Here is a 19,532-nt window from a genome sequence, read left to right on the forward strand (position 1 = left end):
CGGGGCACCACCCTGCGAACAGGGACCAATAACCAAACAATAACTAAGTCTCATAATTAGCGTTCACTCATAATGTCAATAGTCTGAGTACTATTACACATTCAGAGTGAAAGTGAAGGTTTAAGTTCGAGCACTATCATACAATTATATATCTAATACCTAAAGTCAAATGAATAAAGTGGGGTAAGGATATGTGTATCAATATATGCACATGTAGGTGTGTGTGTGTGTGTGTGTGTGTGTGTGTGTGTGTAAAGAAAGGGGGAGGGGGGAGCCTACTCAACAGTGATGGTGGTTAATCTCAATAGGGCGTGTGAGCCTACAGGCCAAGATGGTGAGTCTAGAGACCGGCGACCAAAATGGCGGAGAGGTGGCTGCTAGAACCACGTGGGACGGTGTACCATGTGGGTAGGGGTCAGAGATTAAGTAATCACGAGTCTGAGAGGTTCACCCAAAATCAGTAGCTCTAACTACGTGTGTGTGCGGGTTAGTAGAGAGAGAGAGAGAGAGAGAAAATCGAGCTCTGAGTGCGGTGATAGTTGCGGTTCTAGATCTCACTCGCAGAGCCGATTTAAAGAGGAGAGAATAAAACCAAAAACAAAATAAAAGAATCCCCAAAACAAACAGATCTTTGTCACTGCGGTGAAACGCGAGTTTGTCTCCCTATCACCCCGAAACTCGGTCGGCCAGACGAGAGTCGGCCACCGTAGTTTTAGTTTTTAAAGTGATAGAATCACAAGCTCCACATCCACTAACAGCGACGGATCAAATGCGAACGGTTACAGCAGAAAATACACAAGATAACGGGACTCCGTGGTCCGCGATGCTGGCGTAATAACACGTTATAACACGACAGTAACTTAACACAACAAGATACAGGAATAACAACGACATAAACGAATAGTCTAAATTAAGCTAATGCTAAGCTAAGCTAGGCCCAGATACCAGTAACTCTTAGTTTGAGAAGCTTCGTTCGGCAGGGTCCTTTTCCCGTGGTGGGAATCATTCAGTCCTCGGGAGATGAGGGCTCCCGGTGGCGCGGCTATCGGAGCTAGCGCAGACTCGATCACCTCGCTGCAGAGAGGGATCTTCTTAACGTCGGAGGCGTGCGGGAGTCGCTCGTCTTAGGCCGGAAATCTTCGGCTCTGTAGGGGCTCAGTTGCCCTCTTTTGCCGGCAAGGTGTGCGCTAAAGGGTGGGAGAACGGGGCATAGGAGTTATCCGTTCTCGCACTACGGGATCCAAAACTCAAAATAAAACACAGTCTGTAGGTTCGACCAGCGAAGGTGACATGTGACCTGATAGGGTTTGATGAGGCCGCGGCTCCTCGTGAATCTTCTTGTTGCCAGGACGAGGTCCGGAGGGAAGAGAGCCTTGTGGATCTCCTTACACCAGCGGTGTCTGGACGGAAGAGAGCGAATGGCGTTTCCTGCTCGCTTATAAACCAGGTCTCGAACAGTGGGGGGCCATTTCTTGGCCAATGAGGGGCCAGGATCAAGTTTTGGCTGTGCTGGGAGGTGTAGTCATTCATCTTGGAGTTTCCATCAGACGTTGTATGACAGGACGGAGCATGGGTGCTTCTAGACTAGGGCCAGATCCCAACATCCCCCCTTTGGTCTGAAGAGCGGGGTGATGGCCACGGTCTTTAGAGCAAACCAAGGGCTGGCACGTGCATCCATGTGGTGGGAAACACTGTCCAGGTATTCCTGAGAACCTGAAGAGGTTAGACAGTCCAACTATTCCGGGAACCAAAAGCAGTGGTTAAAACAGTCAGTGTTCATAGAGTTCAGAGTTCATAGGGTTCAGAGTTCATTGGTATTCAGAGTTCATAGGTATCTGGGCTGATGACTAAGGTGGCAACTGGGCAGATGACTTTAACTACCTCTACCTACATCTACTATCATACACAATTCAAATCATAGGTGAGCAAAACATTATTCCCAAATAATTCAATCGCTAATCATGATTTTGTGATAATCCTAGCATTGCGGTATAGTGTCAAAGTAACAACCCAAATAAAACAAAACAAAACACAAAGGAGAGAAGAGAAGAATAGTTAGAATAGAAGCAGATGAGGGGGGGAAACAGTGGTTACTGGTTCTACTCCTAGACGGGACTGGAGTCCGTCGGCGGAGCCGTCGCAGTTTGGTTAAAACGTGGGGTTACGAATAGGAGGGAATCCAGTCTGGTCTGTAGCTTCTGGATGTATTTGTACATAATATGTGCGTTTATCACTCTGATCGGTAGATTTAGAGCGAGTTCTATGTCTAAGTTTTAGGATCTATCGCTATTGGAATTGCGCTGCCAAGACTATAGGCCAGAGGTACCTGTGAGGGTTGCATAACAGTAGTGGTAGCAGATTTACGGATTTTGTTAACACGGTCTAGGGTGACCAGCTAGGCTGGGGTTTAGAGCGGCTCAAGCTGTTGACAGATGAGCTGTTCTCTGATGAGGTCCTGCATTAAATCTGACTGCTACTGCGTAGGTTATGTCTTCTTTGGTCACTTCTGGTAGAGTCTCTAAAGCATGCAAAGGGTTATGAGAGTGGAGCGTAAGTTTACAGTCACAATGAAAGTTTTTCAGGTCTTGTAAATGTTCTGGTTGAAGTTGGATTTGTTAGCGGTTAGTGCATGCCTACAGGGCGAGTTGAAGCATGCAGTTAAACGTTAGTAGTCAATGATAAACCGGATTTTCTGGTTGGTTTCAACACTGGCTAGATTGGCGAGTTGCACTCCCTGCGAAGTGCATCTCTCTAAGTTTCTGTTGTCAGAGCCTTCCCCCCTCAAGCTGTTCAAGTGGCGAGGGTGCATACCACCACGTCACCGCCAGCACTCAGGGAAGCGTCGAGAACGGCTTCATTCTGTAGTGTGTCATGGCGGGTAATGATGACATTTCCCCCGCCCCTCCCCCCTAATTAGAGATGGAGACAGGTCCCACGCGCAAATCAAGTTCAGTTCCCTAAAGCGGGGCAGGAGCTGGAAGAAAAACCTCGTGCACTAGGCATCTTCTGTCCCCTGCGGCACTGGCGACTTGACACGCCCGGGCGATGACTCGGCTGAAAGAAGGCGGTGGCTTCGTTGAACAAACTGGAGGTGGATCACGCTGACAGAGCAGGATAAACAAGGCTTAGCTGACAAAGGATTTTCCGAACTAGGGTGCTGGAAGGGCCTCTAAGGTTGTGGTACCCTAGAGGTGTATGCGAAAGGTGGGGGGGACACATTAGGTTCGTTTCTGACCTGGAATCGAGTAGAGCAAGTGTGTTATGGCCCCCCAGTACGACTGAAATATATATATACACAACGGGCATTGTCTTTGTGAACAAGGTCGCCCAAGAAGGTTAAAGAACAGGGGGGGGCGCGCAATTGGGAGTGGTCGTTTCAGGGAGTGTGCCGAGTTCTCTTCCCCACCCTACTAAGTAGACTTGAGCAGCAGAGGGGAAGGTCACTTGGCTTAGTCAGGTGGGCTGCGAGTCGGTGTCGGGTTTTCTGACGAGTGCGGTGGCATTACCTGATTTGGACCCTGAGACAGTCATCAATACTCGAGTAGCGAATATTTGGATCGAAGCGCTCTACGTCCTTCGTGCGGGACTCTATGTGATAGGTGCGCAGGCCCTGCGCGCGGAGAGGGCCTAAGCCGTCTGAATCGCCATAATTATTAAAATCAAGGGGAGGGTGATCTACCTCTCCCCGCGTGGGAGAGGGCGTTCGTTCTAGGCGTACACTTGACATATGCGGAATGTCTCGCTCGCCTGTGGAAGTGGGCTCGGACCCACTTAGGTCACTCAGGACCTGGGAGTACTCCCCCCTTCTCCTGTCATCAGAGAGGGCGAGTTTGAGGAGACCAGCAGCTGCATCTTGTGGTGCAGGGTTGTCTGGCTCCTGGTGAGCTTCTGCTCCTAACCTGTACGGTTTTTGACTGCCCATTTTACTTCTTTGTAAATGGCAACAGTGGTTAGAATTCCCTACTGTTAGTAAGAAAAACGGTTAGTGTTTACGGTTAATGCAGGCGCACAGTGAAATGCCTAGTTCTGTGACTTACAATTTCTACTGTTGGACGTCAATTACTGCTCTGAGGTGCACAGTGAAATGCCTAGTTCTATGACTTATAATTTCTACTGTTGCTCTGAGGTATTAACTACTGCTTTTCAACTCAAAGGTAGAAAATGCTAATGTGGTTTCAGCACTTCTGGCCTGTGACAGCTGTGTGTAACTTTTCTTTGAGGGATTAAGAAAAACAAAACAAAGTGTTGGTTTTACAAATAAACGATCAAATCTACTAAACACAGCTGACTGTTAGTTTAGGAAATGTAACGAATGATCTAACCTGGGAAGGAAAAGAAGTAACAAATTTCAGAAAGGAAATTAAAATTGAAAATTTAATTAAAATTAAGATTAAAATCAAAATTAAAACTAAATTAAAATAGGAAAATGTTTTGAATATCAAAAATCAAACTATTTTGGAAAATAATTTTCAGAAATTTGGATTATTCAAAAAAAATTAATAATTAAACTTTCTAAGGAAAATTAATTATTCAAAAATTATTCAAAATGATTCGAAGGTATACTATGGATTAGTGTGCATACATACTGCAATAAAACTGGAATAACGTATCCTCACACGGGGCACCATTATGTTGTGAACGTAGAGGAGCGTGTTTGGTTTATCAGCATCTAAGAAACTAAATTCTTGACATCAATAGAAATATTAATGTCAGTAACAATTATTAATGATTATTAATAACAACGGGGCACCACCCTGCGAACAGGGACCAATAACCAAACAATAACTAAGTCTCATAATTAGCGTTCACTCATAATGTCAATAGTCTGAGTACTATTACACATTCAGAGTGAAAGTGAAGGTTTAAGTTCGAGCACAGGCCACTACATCCAGTTATTATTACATACATATGCACAAGTAATTACAGACGACTGCTCTTTAAAATATAACAGAGTTTATTAAATCAAAACAATAAATGATCAAATCAAGTACTATCAAAATCAACAAACACTATCATACAATTATATATCTAATACCTAAAGTCAAATGAATAAAGTGGGGTAAGGATATGTGTATCAATATATGCACATGTAGGTGTGTGTGTGTGTGTGTGTGTGTGTGTAAAGAAAGGGGGAGGGGGGAGCCTACTCAACAGTGATGGTGGTTAATCTCAATAGGGCGTGTGAGCCTACAGGCCAAGATGGTGAGTCTAGAGACCGGCGACCAAAATGGCGGAGAGGTGGCTGCTAGAACCACGTGGGACGGTGTACCATGTGGGTAGGGGTCAGAGATTAAGTAATCACGAGTCTGAGAGGTTCACCCAAAATCAGTAGCTCTAACTACGTGTGTGTGCGGGTTAGTAGAGAGAGAGAGAGAGAGAGAAAATCGAGCTCTGAGTGCGGTGATAGTTGCGGTTCTAGATCTCACTCGCAGAGCCGATTTAAAGAGGAGAGAATAAAACCAAAAACAAAATAAAAGAATCCCCAAAACAAACAGATCTTTGTCACTGCGGTGAAACGCGAGTTTGTCTCCCTATCACCCCGAAACTCGGTCGGCCAGACGAGAGTCGGCCACCGTAGTTTTAGTTTTTAAAGTGATAGAATCACAAGCTCCACATCCACTAACAGCGACGGATCAAATGCGAACGGTTACAGCAGAAAATACACAAGATAACGGGACTCCGTGGTCCGCGATGCTGGCGTAATAACACGTTATAACACGACAGTAACTTAACACAACAAGATACAGGAATAACAACGACATAAACGAATAGTCTAAATTAAGCTAATGCTAAGCTAAGCTAAGCTAGGCCCAGATACCAGTAACTCTTAGTTTGAGAAGCTTCGTTCGGCAGGGTCCTTTTCCCGTGGTGGGAATCATTCAGTCCTCGGGAGATGAGGGCTCCCGGTGGCGCGGCTATCGGAGCTAGCGCAGACTCGATCACCTCGCTGCAGAGAGGGATCTTCTTAACGTCGGAGGCGTGCGGGAGTCGCTCGTCTTAGGCCGGAAATCTTCGGCTCTGTAGGGGCTCAGTTGCCCTCTTTTGCCGGCAAGGTGTGCGCTAAAGGGTGGGAGAACGGGGCATAGGAGTTATCCGTTCTCGCACTACGGGATCCAAAACTCAAAATAAAACACAGTCTGTAGGTTCGACCAGCGAAGGTGACATGTGACCTGATAGGGTTTGATGAGGCCGCGGCTCCTCGTGAATCTTCTTGTTGCCAGGACGAGGTCCGGAGGGAAGAGAGCCTTGTGGATCTCCTTACACCAGCGGTGTCTGGACGGAAGAGAGCGAATGGCGTTTCCTGCTCGCTTATAAACCAGGTCTCGAACAGTGGGGGGCCATTTCTTGGCCAATGAGGGGCCAGGATCAAGTTTTGGCTGTGCTGGGAGGTGTAGTCATTCATCTTGGAGTTTCCATCAGACGTTGTATGACAGGACGGAGCATGGGTGCTTCTAGACTAGGGCCAGATCCCAACATCCCCCCTTTGGTCTGAAGAGCGGGGTGATGGCCACGGTCTTTAGAGCAAACCAAGGGCTGGCACGTGCATCCATGTGGTGGGAAACACTGTCCAGGTATTCCTGAGAACCTGAAGAGGTTAGACAGTCCAACTATTCCGGGAACCAAAAGCAGTGGTTAAAACAGTCAGTGTTCATAGAGTTCAGAGTTCATAGGGTTCAGAGTTCATTGGTATTCAGAGTTCATAGGTATCTGGGCTGATGACTAAGGTGGCAACTGGGCAGATGACTTTAACTACCTCTACCTACATCTACTATCATACACAATTCAAATCATAGGTGAGCAAAACATTATTCCCAAATAATTCAATCGCTAATCATGATTTTGTGATAATCCTAGCATTGCGGTATAGTGTCAAAGTAACAACCCAAATAAAACAAAACAAAACACAAAGGAGAGAAGAGAAGAATAGTTAGAATAGAAGCAGATGAGGGGGGGAAACAGTGGTTACTGGTTCTACTCCTAGACGGGACTGGAGTCCGTCGGCGGAGCCGTCGCAGTTTGGTTAAAACGTGGGGTTACGAATAGGAGGGAATCCAGTCTGGTCTGTAGCTTCTGGATGTATTTGTACATAATATGTGCGTTTATCACTCTGATCGGTAGATTTAGAGCGAGTTCTATGTCTAAGTTTTAGGATCTATCGCTATTGGAATTGCGCTGCCAAGACTATAGGCCAGAGGTACCTGTGAGGGTTGCATAACAGTAGTGGTAGCAGATTTACGGATTTTGTTAACACGGTCTAGGGTGACCAGCTAGGCTGGGGTTTAGAGCGGCTCAAGCTGTTGACAGATGAGCTGTTCTCTGATGAGGTCCTGCATTAAATCTGACTGCTACTGCGTAGGTTATGTCTTCTTTGGTCACTTCTGGTAGAGTCTCTAAAGCATGCAAAGGGTTATGAGAGTGGAGCGTAAGTTTACAGTCACAATGAAAGTTTTTCAGGTCTTGTAAATGTTCTGGTTGAAGTTGGATTTGTTAGCGGTTAGTGCATGCCTACAGGGCGAGTTGAAGCATGCAGTTAAACGTTAGTAGTCAATGATAAACCGGATTTTCTGGTTGGTTTCAACACTGGCTAGATTGGCGAGTTGCACTCCCTGCGAAGTGCATCTCTCTAAGTTTCTGTTGTCAGAGCCTTCCCCCCTCAAGCTGTTCAAGTGGCGAGGGTGCATACCACCACGTCACCGCCAGCACTCAGGGAAGCGTCGAGAACGGCTTCATTCTGTAGTGTGTCATGGCGGGTAATGATGACATTTCCCCCGCCCCTCCCCCCTAATTAGAGATGGAGACAGGTCCCACGCGCAAATCAAGTTCAGTTCCCTAAAGCGGGGCAGGAGCTGGAAGAAAAACCTCGTGCACTAGGCATCTTCTGTCCCCTGCGGCACTGGCGACTTGACACGCCCGGGCGATGACTCGGCTGAAAGAAGGCGGTGGCTTCGTTGAACAAACTGGAGGTGGATCACGCTGACAGAGCAGGATAAACAAGGCTTAGCTGACAAAGGATTTTCCGAACTAGGGTGCTGGAAGGGCCTCTAAGGTTGTGGTACCCTAGAGGTGTATGCGAAAGGTGGGGGGGACACATTAGGTTCGTTTCTGACCTGGAATCGAGTAGAGCAAGTGTGTTATGGCCCCCCAGTACGACTGAAATATATATATACACAACGGGCATTGTCTTTGTGAACAAGGTCGCCCAAGAAGGTTAAAGAACAGGGGGGGGCGCGCAATTGGGAGTGGTCGTTTCAGGGAGTGTGCCGAGTTCTCTTCCCCACCCTACTAAGTAGACTTGAGCAGCAGAGGGGAAGGTCACTTGGCTTAGTCAGGTGGGCTGCGAGTCGGTGTCGGGTTTTCTGACGAGTGCGGTGGCATTACCTGATTTGGACCCTGAGACAGTCATCAATACTCGAGTAGCGAATATTTGGATCGAAGCGCTCTACGTCCTTCGTGCGGGACTCTATGTGATAGGTGCGCAGGCCCTGCGCGCGGAGAGGGCCTAAGCCGTCTGAATCGCCATAATTATTAAAATCAAGGGGAGGGTGATCTACCTCTCCCCGCGTGGGAGAGGGCGTTCGTTCTAGGCGTACACTTGACATATGCGGAATGTCTCGCTCGCCTGTGGAAGTGGGCTCGGACCCACTTAGGTCACTCAGGACCTGGGAGTACTCCCCCCTTCTCCTGTCATCAGAGAGGGCGAGTTTGAGGAGACCAGCAGCTGCATCTTGTGGTGCAGGGTTGTCTGGCTCCTGGTGAGCTTCTGCTCCTAACCTGTACGGTTTTTGACTGCCCATTTTACTTCTTTGTAAATGGCAACAGTGGTTAGAATTCCCTACTGTTAGTAAGAAAAACGGTTAGTGTTTACGGTTAATGCAGGCGCACAGTGAAATGCCTAGTTCTGTGACTTACAATTTCTACTGTTGGACGTCAATTACTGCTCTGAGGTGCACAGTGAAATGCCTAGTTCTATGACTTATAATTTCTACTGTTGCTCTGAGGTATTAACTACTGCTTTTCAACTCAAAGGTAGAAAATGCTAATGTGGTTTCAGCACTTCTGGCCTGTGACAGCTGTGTGTAACTTTTCTTTGAGGGATTAAGAAAAACAAAACAAAGTGTTGGTTTTACAAATAAACGATCAAATCTACTAAACACAGCTGACTGTTAGTTTAGGAAATGTAACGAATGATCTAACCTGGGAAGGAAAAGAAGTAACAAATTTCAGAAAGGAAATTAAAATTGAAAATTTAATTAAAATTAAGATTAAAATCAAAATTAAAACTAAATTAAAATAGGAAAATGTTTTGAATATCAAAAATCAAACTATTTTGGAAAATAATTTTCAGAAATTTGGATTATTCAAAAAAAATTAATAATTAAACTTTCTAAGGAAAATTAATTATTCAAAAATTATTCAAAATGATTCGAAGGTATACTATGGATTAGTGTGCATACATACTGCAATAAAACTGGAATAACGTATCCTCACACGGGGCACCATTATGTTGTGAACGTAGAGGAGCGTGTTTGGTTTATCAGCATCTAAGAAACTAAATTCTTGACATCAATAGAAATATTAATGTCAGTAACAATTATTAATGATTATTAATAACAACGGGGCACCACCCTGCGAACAGGGACCAATAACCAAACAATAACTAAGTCTCATAATTAGCGTTCACTCATAATGTCAATAGTCTGAGTACTATTACACATTCAGAGTGAAAGTGAAGGTTTAAGTTCGAGCACAGGCCACTACATCCAGTTATTATTACATACATATGCACAAGTAATTACAGACGACTGCTCTTTAAAATATAACAGAGTTTATTAAATCAAAACAATAAATGATCAAATCAAGTACTATCAAAATCAACAAACACTATCATACAATTATATATCTAATACCTAAAGTCAAATGAATAAAGTGGGGTAAGGATATGTGTATCAATATATGCACATGTAGGTGTGTGTGTGTGTGTGTGTGTGTGTGTAAAGAAAGGGGGAGGGGGGAGCCTACTCAACAGTGATGGTGGTTAATCTCAATAGGGCGTGTGAGCCTACAGGCCAAGATGGTGAGTCTAGAGACCGGCGACCAAAATGGCGGAGAGGTGGCTGCTAGAACCACGTGGGACGGTGTACCATGTGGGTAGGGGTCAGAGATTAAGTAATCACGAGTCTGAGAGGTTCACCCAAAATCAGTAGCTCTAACTACGTGTGTGTGCGGGTTAGTAGAGAGAGAGAGAGAGAGAGAAAATCGAGCTCTGAGTGCGGTGATAGTTGCGGTTCTAGATCTCACTCGCAGAGCCGATTTAAAGAGGAGAGAATAAAACCAAAAACAAAATAAAAGAATCCCCAAAACAAACAGATCTTTGTCACTGCGGTGAAACGCGAGTTTGTCTCCCTATCACCCCGAAACTCGGTCGGCCAGACGAGAGTCGGCCACCGTAGTTTTAGTTTTTAAAGTGATAGAATCACAAGCTCCACATCCACTAACAGCGACGGATCAAATGCGAACGGTTACAGCAGAAAATACACAAGATAACGGGACTCCGTGGTCCGCGATGCTGGCGTAATAACACGTTATAACACGACAGTAACTTAACACAACAAGATACAGGAATAACAACGACATAAACGAATAGTCTAAATTAAGCTAATGCTAAGCTAAGCTAAGCTAGGCCCAGATACCAGTAACTCTTAGTTTGAGAAGCTTCGTTCGGCAGGGTCCTTTTCCCGTGGTGGGAATCATTCAGTCCTCGGGAGATGAGGGCTCCCGGTGGCGCGGCTATCGGAGCTAGCGCAGACTCGATCACCTCGCTGCAGAGAGGGATCTTCTTAACGTCGGAGGCGTGCGGGAGTCGCTCGTCTTAGGCCGGAAATCTTCGGCTCTGTAGGGGCTCAGTTGCCCTCTTTTGCCGGCAAGGTGTGCGCTAAAGGGTGGGAGAACGGGGCATAGGAGTTATCCGTTCTCGCACTACGGGATCCAAAACTCAAAATAAAACACAGTCTGTAGGTTCGACCAGCGAAGGTGACATGTGACCTGATAGGGTTTGATGAGGCCGCGGCTCCTCGTGAATCTTCTTGTTGCCAGGACGAGGTCCGGAGGGAAGAGAGCCTTGTGGATCTCCTTACACCAGCGGTGTCTGGACGGAAGAGAGCGAATGGCGTTTCCTGCTCGCTTATAAACCAGGTCTCGAACAGTGGGGGGCCATTTCTTGGCCAATGAGGGGCCAGGATCAAGTTTTGGCTGTGCTGGGAGGTGTAGTCATTCATCTTGGAGTTTCCATCAGACGTTGTATGACAGGACGGAGCATGGGTGCTTCTAGACTAGGGCCAGATCCCAACAAGCTCCACACTCAGAGGTTAGAGGTCGCCTCTCCTATCTCCCCCTCTGTGGCCGACAGACGGGGAGGCACAGAGTCATAAATCAATCTCACCCCGGCTCTCGCCCACTGTGATTCAGACGACACAATACAGGGATCCCACGCGTTATTCTCTGGAAAACTCTGGGTTGTTTTCCCAACCACCCACACCAATGACTGTTGAACATTAAGCAACGATTGGGACACCATGATAAGGCATTATGGGGATTGTACCCAACAAGAATTGGTAATCAGTGCAGTCTCTGGCCAAAAAAACATGAATTAGTATTTCGTACGCCGGTGGGACAAAATGAATTGTTTCGTCTTTAAAATGTCAGAAATTGGTGAAAAGTGCTGATCACAATTTCCCAGAACTCAAGATGGCGTCTTCAATCAAATGGACTTCCTGCGGTGTGGATGCTCAGTGAGACAATGGTGAGTTTCTGTTGGACATAATGGAGTGTTGTTCCTCCCGAGTGAATAGCAGGAGATGAAGAAAAGAACAACAGAGAAACACGAAAAAACCCTCCGAGCGTGTTTTTCCAGTGTATCAAAAGTTGAGGAAGTGGTAAAAGCTTGTTTGAATTTGTAGCCACACGTGTTAACATGCTAATCACTACTTACTGGGGTGCTAACGTGCTAATTTTCTTTATTGTTCCCCTCTTAATGTCAACATGGTCACACACAACAGGTGTAAGAATTTAGCTCAATGTACGTCTGAGTCAAAGACAAAATATTTTATTATCTGTCGAGTATTTTGACAGTTAATCAATGATCTTTTGGCCTGTAAAAAGTCAGAAAATAAAGGAAAAATTACCACGACAGTCACAGAAATTGATATTGAAACAGCTTGTTTTGTTGCTCAATTTTCTTTTGACATTTTTTAACCATCTAAAAACTTTATTTTTCTGCTGTGTCATGAGAATTAGAGATTTGTTTTGAGCGTTGTTTGGCTGCAGGACTGCAGACTTTTAGCCGTGTTGCACCCACAATGAGCTCCATTTCACTGTAATACAAGCGGTAAAAGAGTCAACAAATGTGCTCATGCAGCTTCTTGTCACTGAATCCGCATAAAACATTAATAGTTAATGACGCCGCTCCAGAGGGAAAAGTCTCAGTGATCCTGTATCAAGAGTTGCCACTTGGCAGATGTTGTTATCTTGTGTTGTTGTAGCATTGCATTGAATTGTTGCAAACCTTAGGGAACATTATATGCAGGGTAATTTGCATTAAGTCAATATGTTATGCTTGTTAGATGCTGGTGAGTTTGCAGAGACGAGTGGAAATGATTAATGCTTGTATCACTGTATATAAAATCAATATGGAACAAGAAACTACAGGATTTAAATTACTTAGCTTGCATTTTGTTTGTATTCAGTTTAATATCCAGTGTTGATTCAGCTTCATGTACTTTTGGAGACTGCATGCCAGTTTATTAAAATCCTGTTACACCAATCCAGATTCTGCATCTTTAAACCAGCTTATTAATTACAGGACTCCTTTTTCAGAAGGTTTGCCTGTTGTGTATTTCTATATAAGTGGCAAAGGGCCAAAATATAGTATATTTTATTCAAATATTAATAAACGTACTATCCCTTCCCTGCTGCTCTATAATCCACCTGCACTTACTGGCCCACTAAAGTGTAACTGCATGATTATGACAGTATTTATAATAAGTGTTTCTAGATATGCACAAAAAGGGGGGATGTTGTGAAACATCAAAATAGGAACTTTCTCAGTGTCCTTCATGGAAATAAGGAGGAAGTAGCTCCTGCAAAACTTCCCACTTCTCTCCTGCTGCTGCATTTTATATTTCATGTATTTTGTAATAAAAAATGTATTTACTGTACCTCCCAGCGGCCATAGGTCATGAAGAACAGGGCGAAGGGGATGGCCGTGCCGGACATGGCGTGTGTGGACGGCATGCTGTACTCGGAGTTGTAGAACATCTCCACTTTGACCACCGGCGGCGAGGCGGGCCGGGCCCACCCGATGATGTCCTTGGTGCACTGGCCCAGGTACATGACCCAGACCCAGACCATGATCAGCCTCCTGCCCACGAAGGCGTCCACGTTCCACGTGACGAACGGGAAGAAGGTGATGTAGAACAGCTCGTTGCCCAGCCCAGTTCCGAAGGTGAACATGTAGTACAGGAACCGGTTCTGGATGAGGAACTCCTGCCCGACATCGCCTGTTAGAGAGTTTTTGCGGCGGGGTTTCACCGTGCTGCTCCCTGGGGGACAGATAAGATAAGATAATCCTTTATTAGTAAGTAAAAAATCCACAATAACAAAAAATATTTATATGTATATACAGACAGAATAATTGTTGTATTGCAATATTATATATACAGACAGAATACTTTTTTATTTTGCAATATTATATATATATATATATATATATATATACGGACAGAATATGTGTTATTATTGCACAGACCCGGAGCTTCTTCGTGGCCCCTCTCTTCTGACTCGGTGCCCCCTTTAAAGTCATCCGCCTGACCCACGAGGCTACGACCGTTACTTCCCACACCACCAAACGCTTCTCCTGCGGCGGTCTCCGCGGAAACAAGCGCTCCGTTCTGGGGCGTGTTTTCACTTTCCTCCCCTCTTTTTGTCACAACGTCTGAATTAACAACCCTCTTCCGAACACCCACTGCCGTTTGTATATTCTCCCCTTCACCAGATCCGATAACGGCCATGTTTTCACTCTCATTTCCCCCGGTGATGCCATGACGACAAGCACCGTTGTAGTGCGAGTGAGTCCGGTCTGCTTCCTTGCTGCTGCCGGTCTTAGTGGTGGTGGTACCACCGGTTCTCGAAAACGTTCCGCTTACTCCACAAAAGTGCTGAAAGCGAGCTACAAGGTGCGGGTCTTGGAGATAGTGATACAGTTCTACAAACCGGTTACTTTTCTCCATGTTTACTCCGGGTTACTGACCCCCCCCCCCACTCACGGCTGAAAGACGACACACTAGACTCCGCTACTCCTGGTTCACAGTAGACGATGGACGTTAGCTCCACGGCTAACGTTAGCTGGCTAACCCGTGCATCATGGCAGAGGGAACCCCGTTACAACGGCGGTTAGTATTATTTACAACGGTAAGACGATAACGGACAAAAACGAGCGAGTCCGGTTGTTGTTCGACGGAGTCCGGGTGCGTTCAATGACCCGCTATCTGAGTAGTATCCTGTAAGTGACAGATCTACGGAACACTCAGGGGAGCGCGCCTTCTGTGGTGCTTTCAAGTACGGTCGGACATTTTTTTACAATTCTTTGGTGACGTTTAAAAAAAGACAGAATACTTTATTTTTTTATTCCTATATTTTATTTTTGCATTGCCAGCGGCTGCTTCTGTGTAATAATGGTGCATATGACAGTAAATAACTTAACTGGCTTTCATGTGATGTTGTCGCTTTTCTGTTTTTTTTCTGTTTTATTTTTATTTGTTGATTTTACTAAATATATAAATATATATTTTTTATTAATTTCTTAGTTTATTTTTAAAGGTGCTGTATAAATATAGTTCTTATTATTATTATTATTATTATTATTATTATTACAGCATAACATACACACAAATTATTTTTGCAGCGGATTCCAGTAAGTTTAGTTTATATCTTAACATTTACACCTTTTAGGGGAACAATATATATATATATATATATATATTATATATATATATATATATATATTTTATATATATATATATATTATATATATATATTTATATATATATATATTATATATATATATATTTATATTTATATATATATATATATATATATATATATATATAATACATATCTTACGATGAAGAAGGAGGTAAGTTTTGTGACAAAACGACAATATTATGAAATTCCCAGAGGGGATTGTGTGTTTTTTACAATCTGTATAATTACTTGTGCCTCTAAAGTTTGAGCTTGCTAGGAGCCCTTGAAGGCGACAGTAGTTCCGGGCGCGCACGTTTAACAGACGTGTGAAGACGTCACGACGTAACGTGACCGCGCTTAGTGCATAGCCGATGATCTTTCCTTCTGCAGTTGTGTTCATAAACAAAGACCCACTCTGACTCCTACATCCTAAGGACAAGTTCACACACTCTTGCACATCCTTTTCTTTGTTTCAATATTTAAATACACTTGCCACTTTTATAATATACTTGTTTTAAAGTACTGCATTCTGTTTGTTTACCTATCTTATTAATATGTTTTTCTATTTTTAAATGTCTAGATTTTTGCACTGTGTTCATTGTTATGCACCAGCCACCAAGTCAAATTCCTTGTGTGCGTCTTATACTTTTATTTATACTTTTTTTATTAAAGGACATGTATACTTTTACATGGTGGTGTATTTACTTTTGTTTACATATCTTAGTACTTCCTACATCACTAGTATTAGCTACTTTAACAATAACATTATAGGACACGATAACACTTAGTGCAAGTGAACTTTTCAAAATAAATGTCCAGCAGCTGTTTGGTTGTGTATCACTGTACGAACCTGTTTTTTTTGTCCTGCTCGGTTGCCAGTTTGGAGCTGCATTGCCGCATATTCAGTGCAAGTGAACTGCGTGGAGCGGAAAAGGACTGAACATCCTCCGTGTTAAACAGCCCGCTGCAGCCGTGGTCTTGGACGCCATTTCAAATTAAAATAGACTTCCTGAACCTTGCCACTGAGCTGATATTTTACTTTCCACACTGTGGATAATCAATAATACTTTATGTTATAACATGTTTTTTATTTACTGTTAACCTGTGTGATTCTTGCAGCCAAAAGCACTATGTGCTGGTATTTGCCAAAATGAAGGGAAATTGTATCTCAATTGTGGATTTCCAGACAGAGTATGATGGTAGCTTTGGGATGACATCGGTCTCTTATTTAGAATATATAATATCAATAGTATTTAAAGTGTTAATCCCTCCCTTATCTGTCTAAATCACAACCACACACATACTCTCAAAATGATTCCCTAATAGAAAAGAAACAACCACATGATCCAAATTAATACAACTTTTATTTATAACAACTAAAACAGGAACACAAAATACTGAAATAATAATAATCTTTAAAAACATCCTCCAAACTCTCCTCCCCTCCCACCACGATCTCCTCCTTGGTACACATGTACAACAAAATACAAACATTAAATGTGACATTGCTTTTTTCATGTTAATTCTTTCATAATGCAATCAAACAGAAAAAAAATTCACTTGTTTATAATGTGAATTCCTGTTCATCTTCATACTAATTTCTTGTTACAGAGTGCTGGAGTAACAGATCATATGACATGGTTAAGCCAGCTTTGAGTTCAATACTGCTTCAATTTAATATCCTAATAATTGTAGAAACTGACAGCCAATGGGGAAACTCCTGCCGACCAATGGTGTAACTTTATTAGTCATTCAAAGTGACAGACTTTTGTGCGTATAGCCACCGCTTTCCTGGACTGCAGCCGAAAAGACCAAATACGATGAAAACTATAATCATCACAGTCACACTGGGACTACATTCAAACTACAGCAAAACATTAACACTTAGCATCAGCTTTGGCCTTCTCTATCTCCTGCTGCTGGACAGCTTCTCCTCTGTATCCGACAGCTCCCTCCGCAGCAGAAGCAACTTCTGCTCCGCAGCAGGATATCCATGATGTGCCCGCTCACCTGCAGCAGACCGGTGTGGACCTCCTGGCGCGGCACTACTGGATCTGTACATTTTTACTGCAATTACAAAACAACAAATGTACAAATGACTTTTGACAAGTTCATCTAGAGACAAACTTACAGGTAACAATAACATGATACAAAAGTGTTGCATATACAGTAGGATCAATCAGATGAATACTAACACAAACACCACCACATGTAAAACTTACAGTCAGGAGCTGAATAGACTGTCCCACAGCCTCCACCTCCGGAAGATTAATAGAAGGCAGTTTCGTGGGACTGTCCATTTTCTAACAAACATTACAAAGTACACAACAAATCAACAACACACAACATTAATGATTATACTTTATCAACACAGATTACAGGCAAAACCACTGGAAAACAATTCTTCAACAAACATGTGCATTGATATAGCTTTCCAAAATATTCAAAGGATGACTGCTAGTGCACGTTTAGGATCAGCTAGCTTACATTAACCATCAATTCAAACACTTCATTTGTCACAATATCTGGAAAAAACACGCAAGATACATCTAAACGATAATACAAGTAAATGCAAAACATGGCTATTAACAATATCATTCATTACAACACCTGTATAAAAGGTATATACTCCTGCATACTTACAAGTGTGGCCTTCCTGCATGTATGAGTGCTGCAGGTCTGGTGGTCTGGAGCAGGACCGCTTTGATGACACCCAACATCCTTTGCGCTTCTGATTCAGCGGGAAGCGTCTATTGCGGATTGCGGACTATCAAGATATTGGAGATTAAAAACAACCTCTCCATTTTTAGCATCGTTATCAATTAATACGTACAAAGTCACATACACCGTTTTGTTCTGAACAACTACAAACTGAATTTAAATTATACCTTCAAATGGCAAATTTTCGAAATGTTTACAGTGCTATAAAAATATTTTTCTCTATAATTCCAGACAATGACTGATGCATGTATTCAGGACATCGTTGACTCCATCCCTACTGAAAATCAGACTTTTTTACTGTTCCAAGAGACATAATCCATGATCAAAAGCAAGCTAACCGGCTAACTCACGAGCGAAGCTCGGTAAGCTTCCGACAGGATACAGCGTTAATACAAACTCTTAATTGCACAGAGTCGCTACACTATATTTAATATATTTTAACATCATATACATCATAACATATCAATATTTTAACATTAGGCTCGTTCGACATAACACCAGGCGTGCGTAGAATCGATCACCGGCGATCGGCGCAAAATGCATGCCGGTTAAATTTGTGTCCGACATGATCCCGACTTGTTGTGACGTAATGAATAAGTGGGCAACGATAACCTCGCGAGAACGAGGCGGCCGCAGATTTTAGATGTAGGCGCTGCGGTTGCTCTCCACCGACCTCCAAGACCTCAATGCATGATGGGAAAAGCCTGGCTGTCTTCGGATCAAAGAGCTGATTGGCTCTTAGATTTGACAACGAACCACACGTTAAGTAGAACATCTTAATTGTCTGTGTAATTGTAAAACTTAACTCTAGATTGTAACAATAATAATATACAAGGTTATATATTTAGCATCTGTAAATAATTATAAATAAATATTGAGAAAGCCTACATCCAACTTGATGTCAACATTGTTTCAGTCAGAGCACTGTAATGTGTCCATCGATTAACGATTGATTTAGAAATGACACTATCTTCACATATATTTATTTATATAAATGTTTAAATAAATATGACATCCAAGAACTAAAATATGCCTAATTTTATATCCTCAATTATAATAACATAGTTAAATAAGTAAAAAAACATCCAAACTTAATGACCACTGTGAAAAGTAGATTTATTATTTCAGAAAATCCCATTTGTGTGACCTCAACATATTGAAAATACATTTGTTACATTTGTGAGATTAAAAAAAACATCTCATATGCCCGTTAAGAGAATTAGTTCTGTTAAATGTATTAGTTATTTATTGTACTATTACAGTAAAGTATAAGAAAAACATTCTTGAACGACATCATCTGGAAAATCAGCAACACACACACACACACAACAGCAATCACTGTGATGGGCACAATCTGTTGTCAATTATAATGGGTTCAGTAGATCTGCTCCATTTCCAGCAGGTGTGTGGTCATTTCTTGTCAAGTAATCGGGGATATAAAGGCCCCTGCAGGACCTCGGTTAAAACCTTCTGGTGACGAGCGAGCTCCATTTGGGGTTCGTGCGAGACCGTTTAGCGTGGTAGCGGAAACGTACACGGACCCCCTGTAAATTAGTCCAGTAGTTTGCTATCAGTTGCTTTCTCCTTCAATCCAGCGGCGTGTTTCCCATTTCTACCTGCGGGGCAGGTTCTGCAGCAACTTGGTGGGTAACCTACAAAATAAAAGCCCTCAAATTTAAAAGAATTATTGAAGTAATTCCTGCAGTCTAAAATATTATTCCCATCTTAAGTTACCTTCCATCTTTTCCATATGTAATGGGTGTGGGTTGGACATGGAAAAAGACAACTCAATG

General features: G+C 43.1%; 1 protein-coding gene across 1 annotated transcript in view; it reads right to left on the reverse strand.

Moving 5' to 3' along the window:
• sgpp1b (sphingosine-1-phosphate phosphatase 1b) overlaps positions 1–14,582 on the reverse strand; it is a 29,597-nt gene extending 15,015 nt beyond the window's left edge. The window contains exons 1-2 of the mRNA XM_076107428.1: positions 13,805–14,582; positions 13,216–13,598 (exon numbers count right to left, since the gene is read on the reverse strand). Coding sequence (XP_075963543.1) covers positions 13,216–13,598; positions 13,805–14,285 — 864 coding nt within the window. The 5' untranslated portion in view covers positions 14,286–14,582. The remainder of the gene's footprint in view (positions 1–13,215; positions 13,599–13,804) is intronic.
• Positions 14,583–19,532: the final 4,950 nt, after the last annotated feature.

Source organism: Anarhichas minor, unplaced genomic scaffold, assembly GCF_050575085.1.
Source record: "Anarhichas minor isolate MPS153535 unplaced genomic scaffold, ASM5057508v1 ptg000038l, whole genome shotgun sequence".
NCBI classification, from domain to species: Eukaryota; Metazoa; Chordata; class Actinopteri; order Perciformes; family Anarhichadidae; genus Anarhichas; species Anarhichas minor.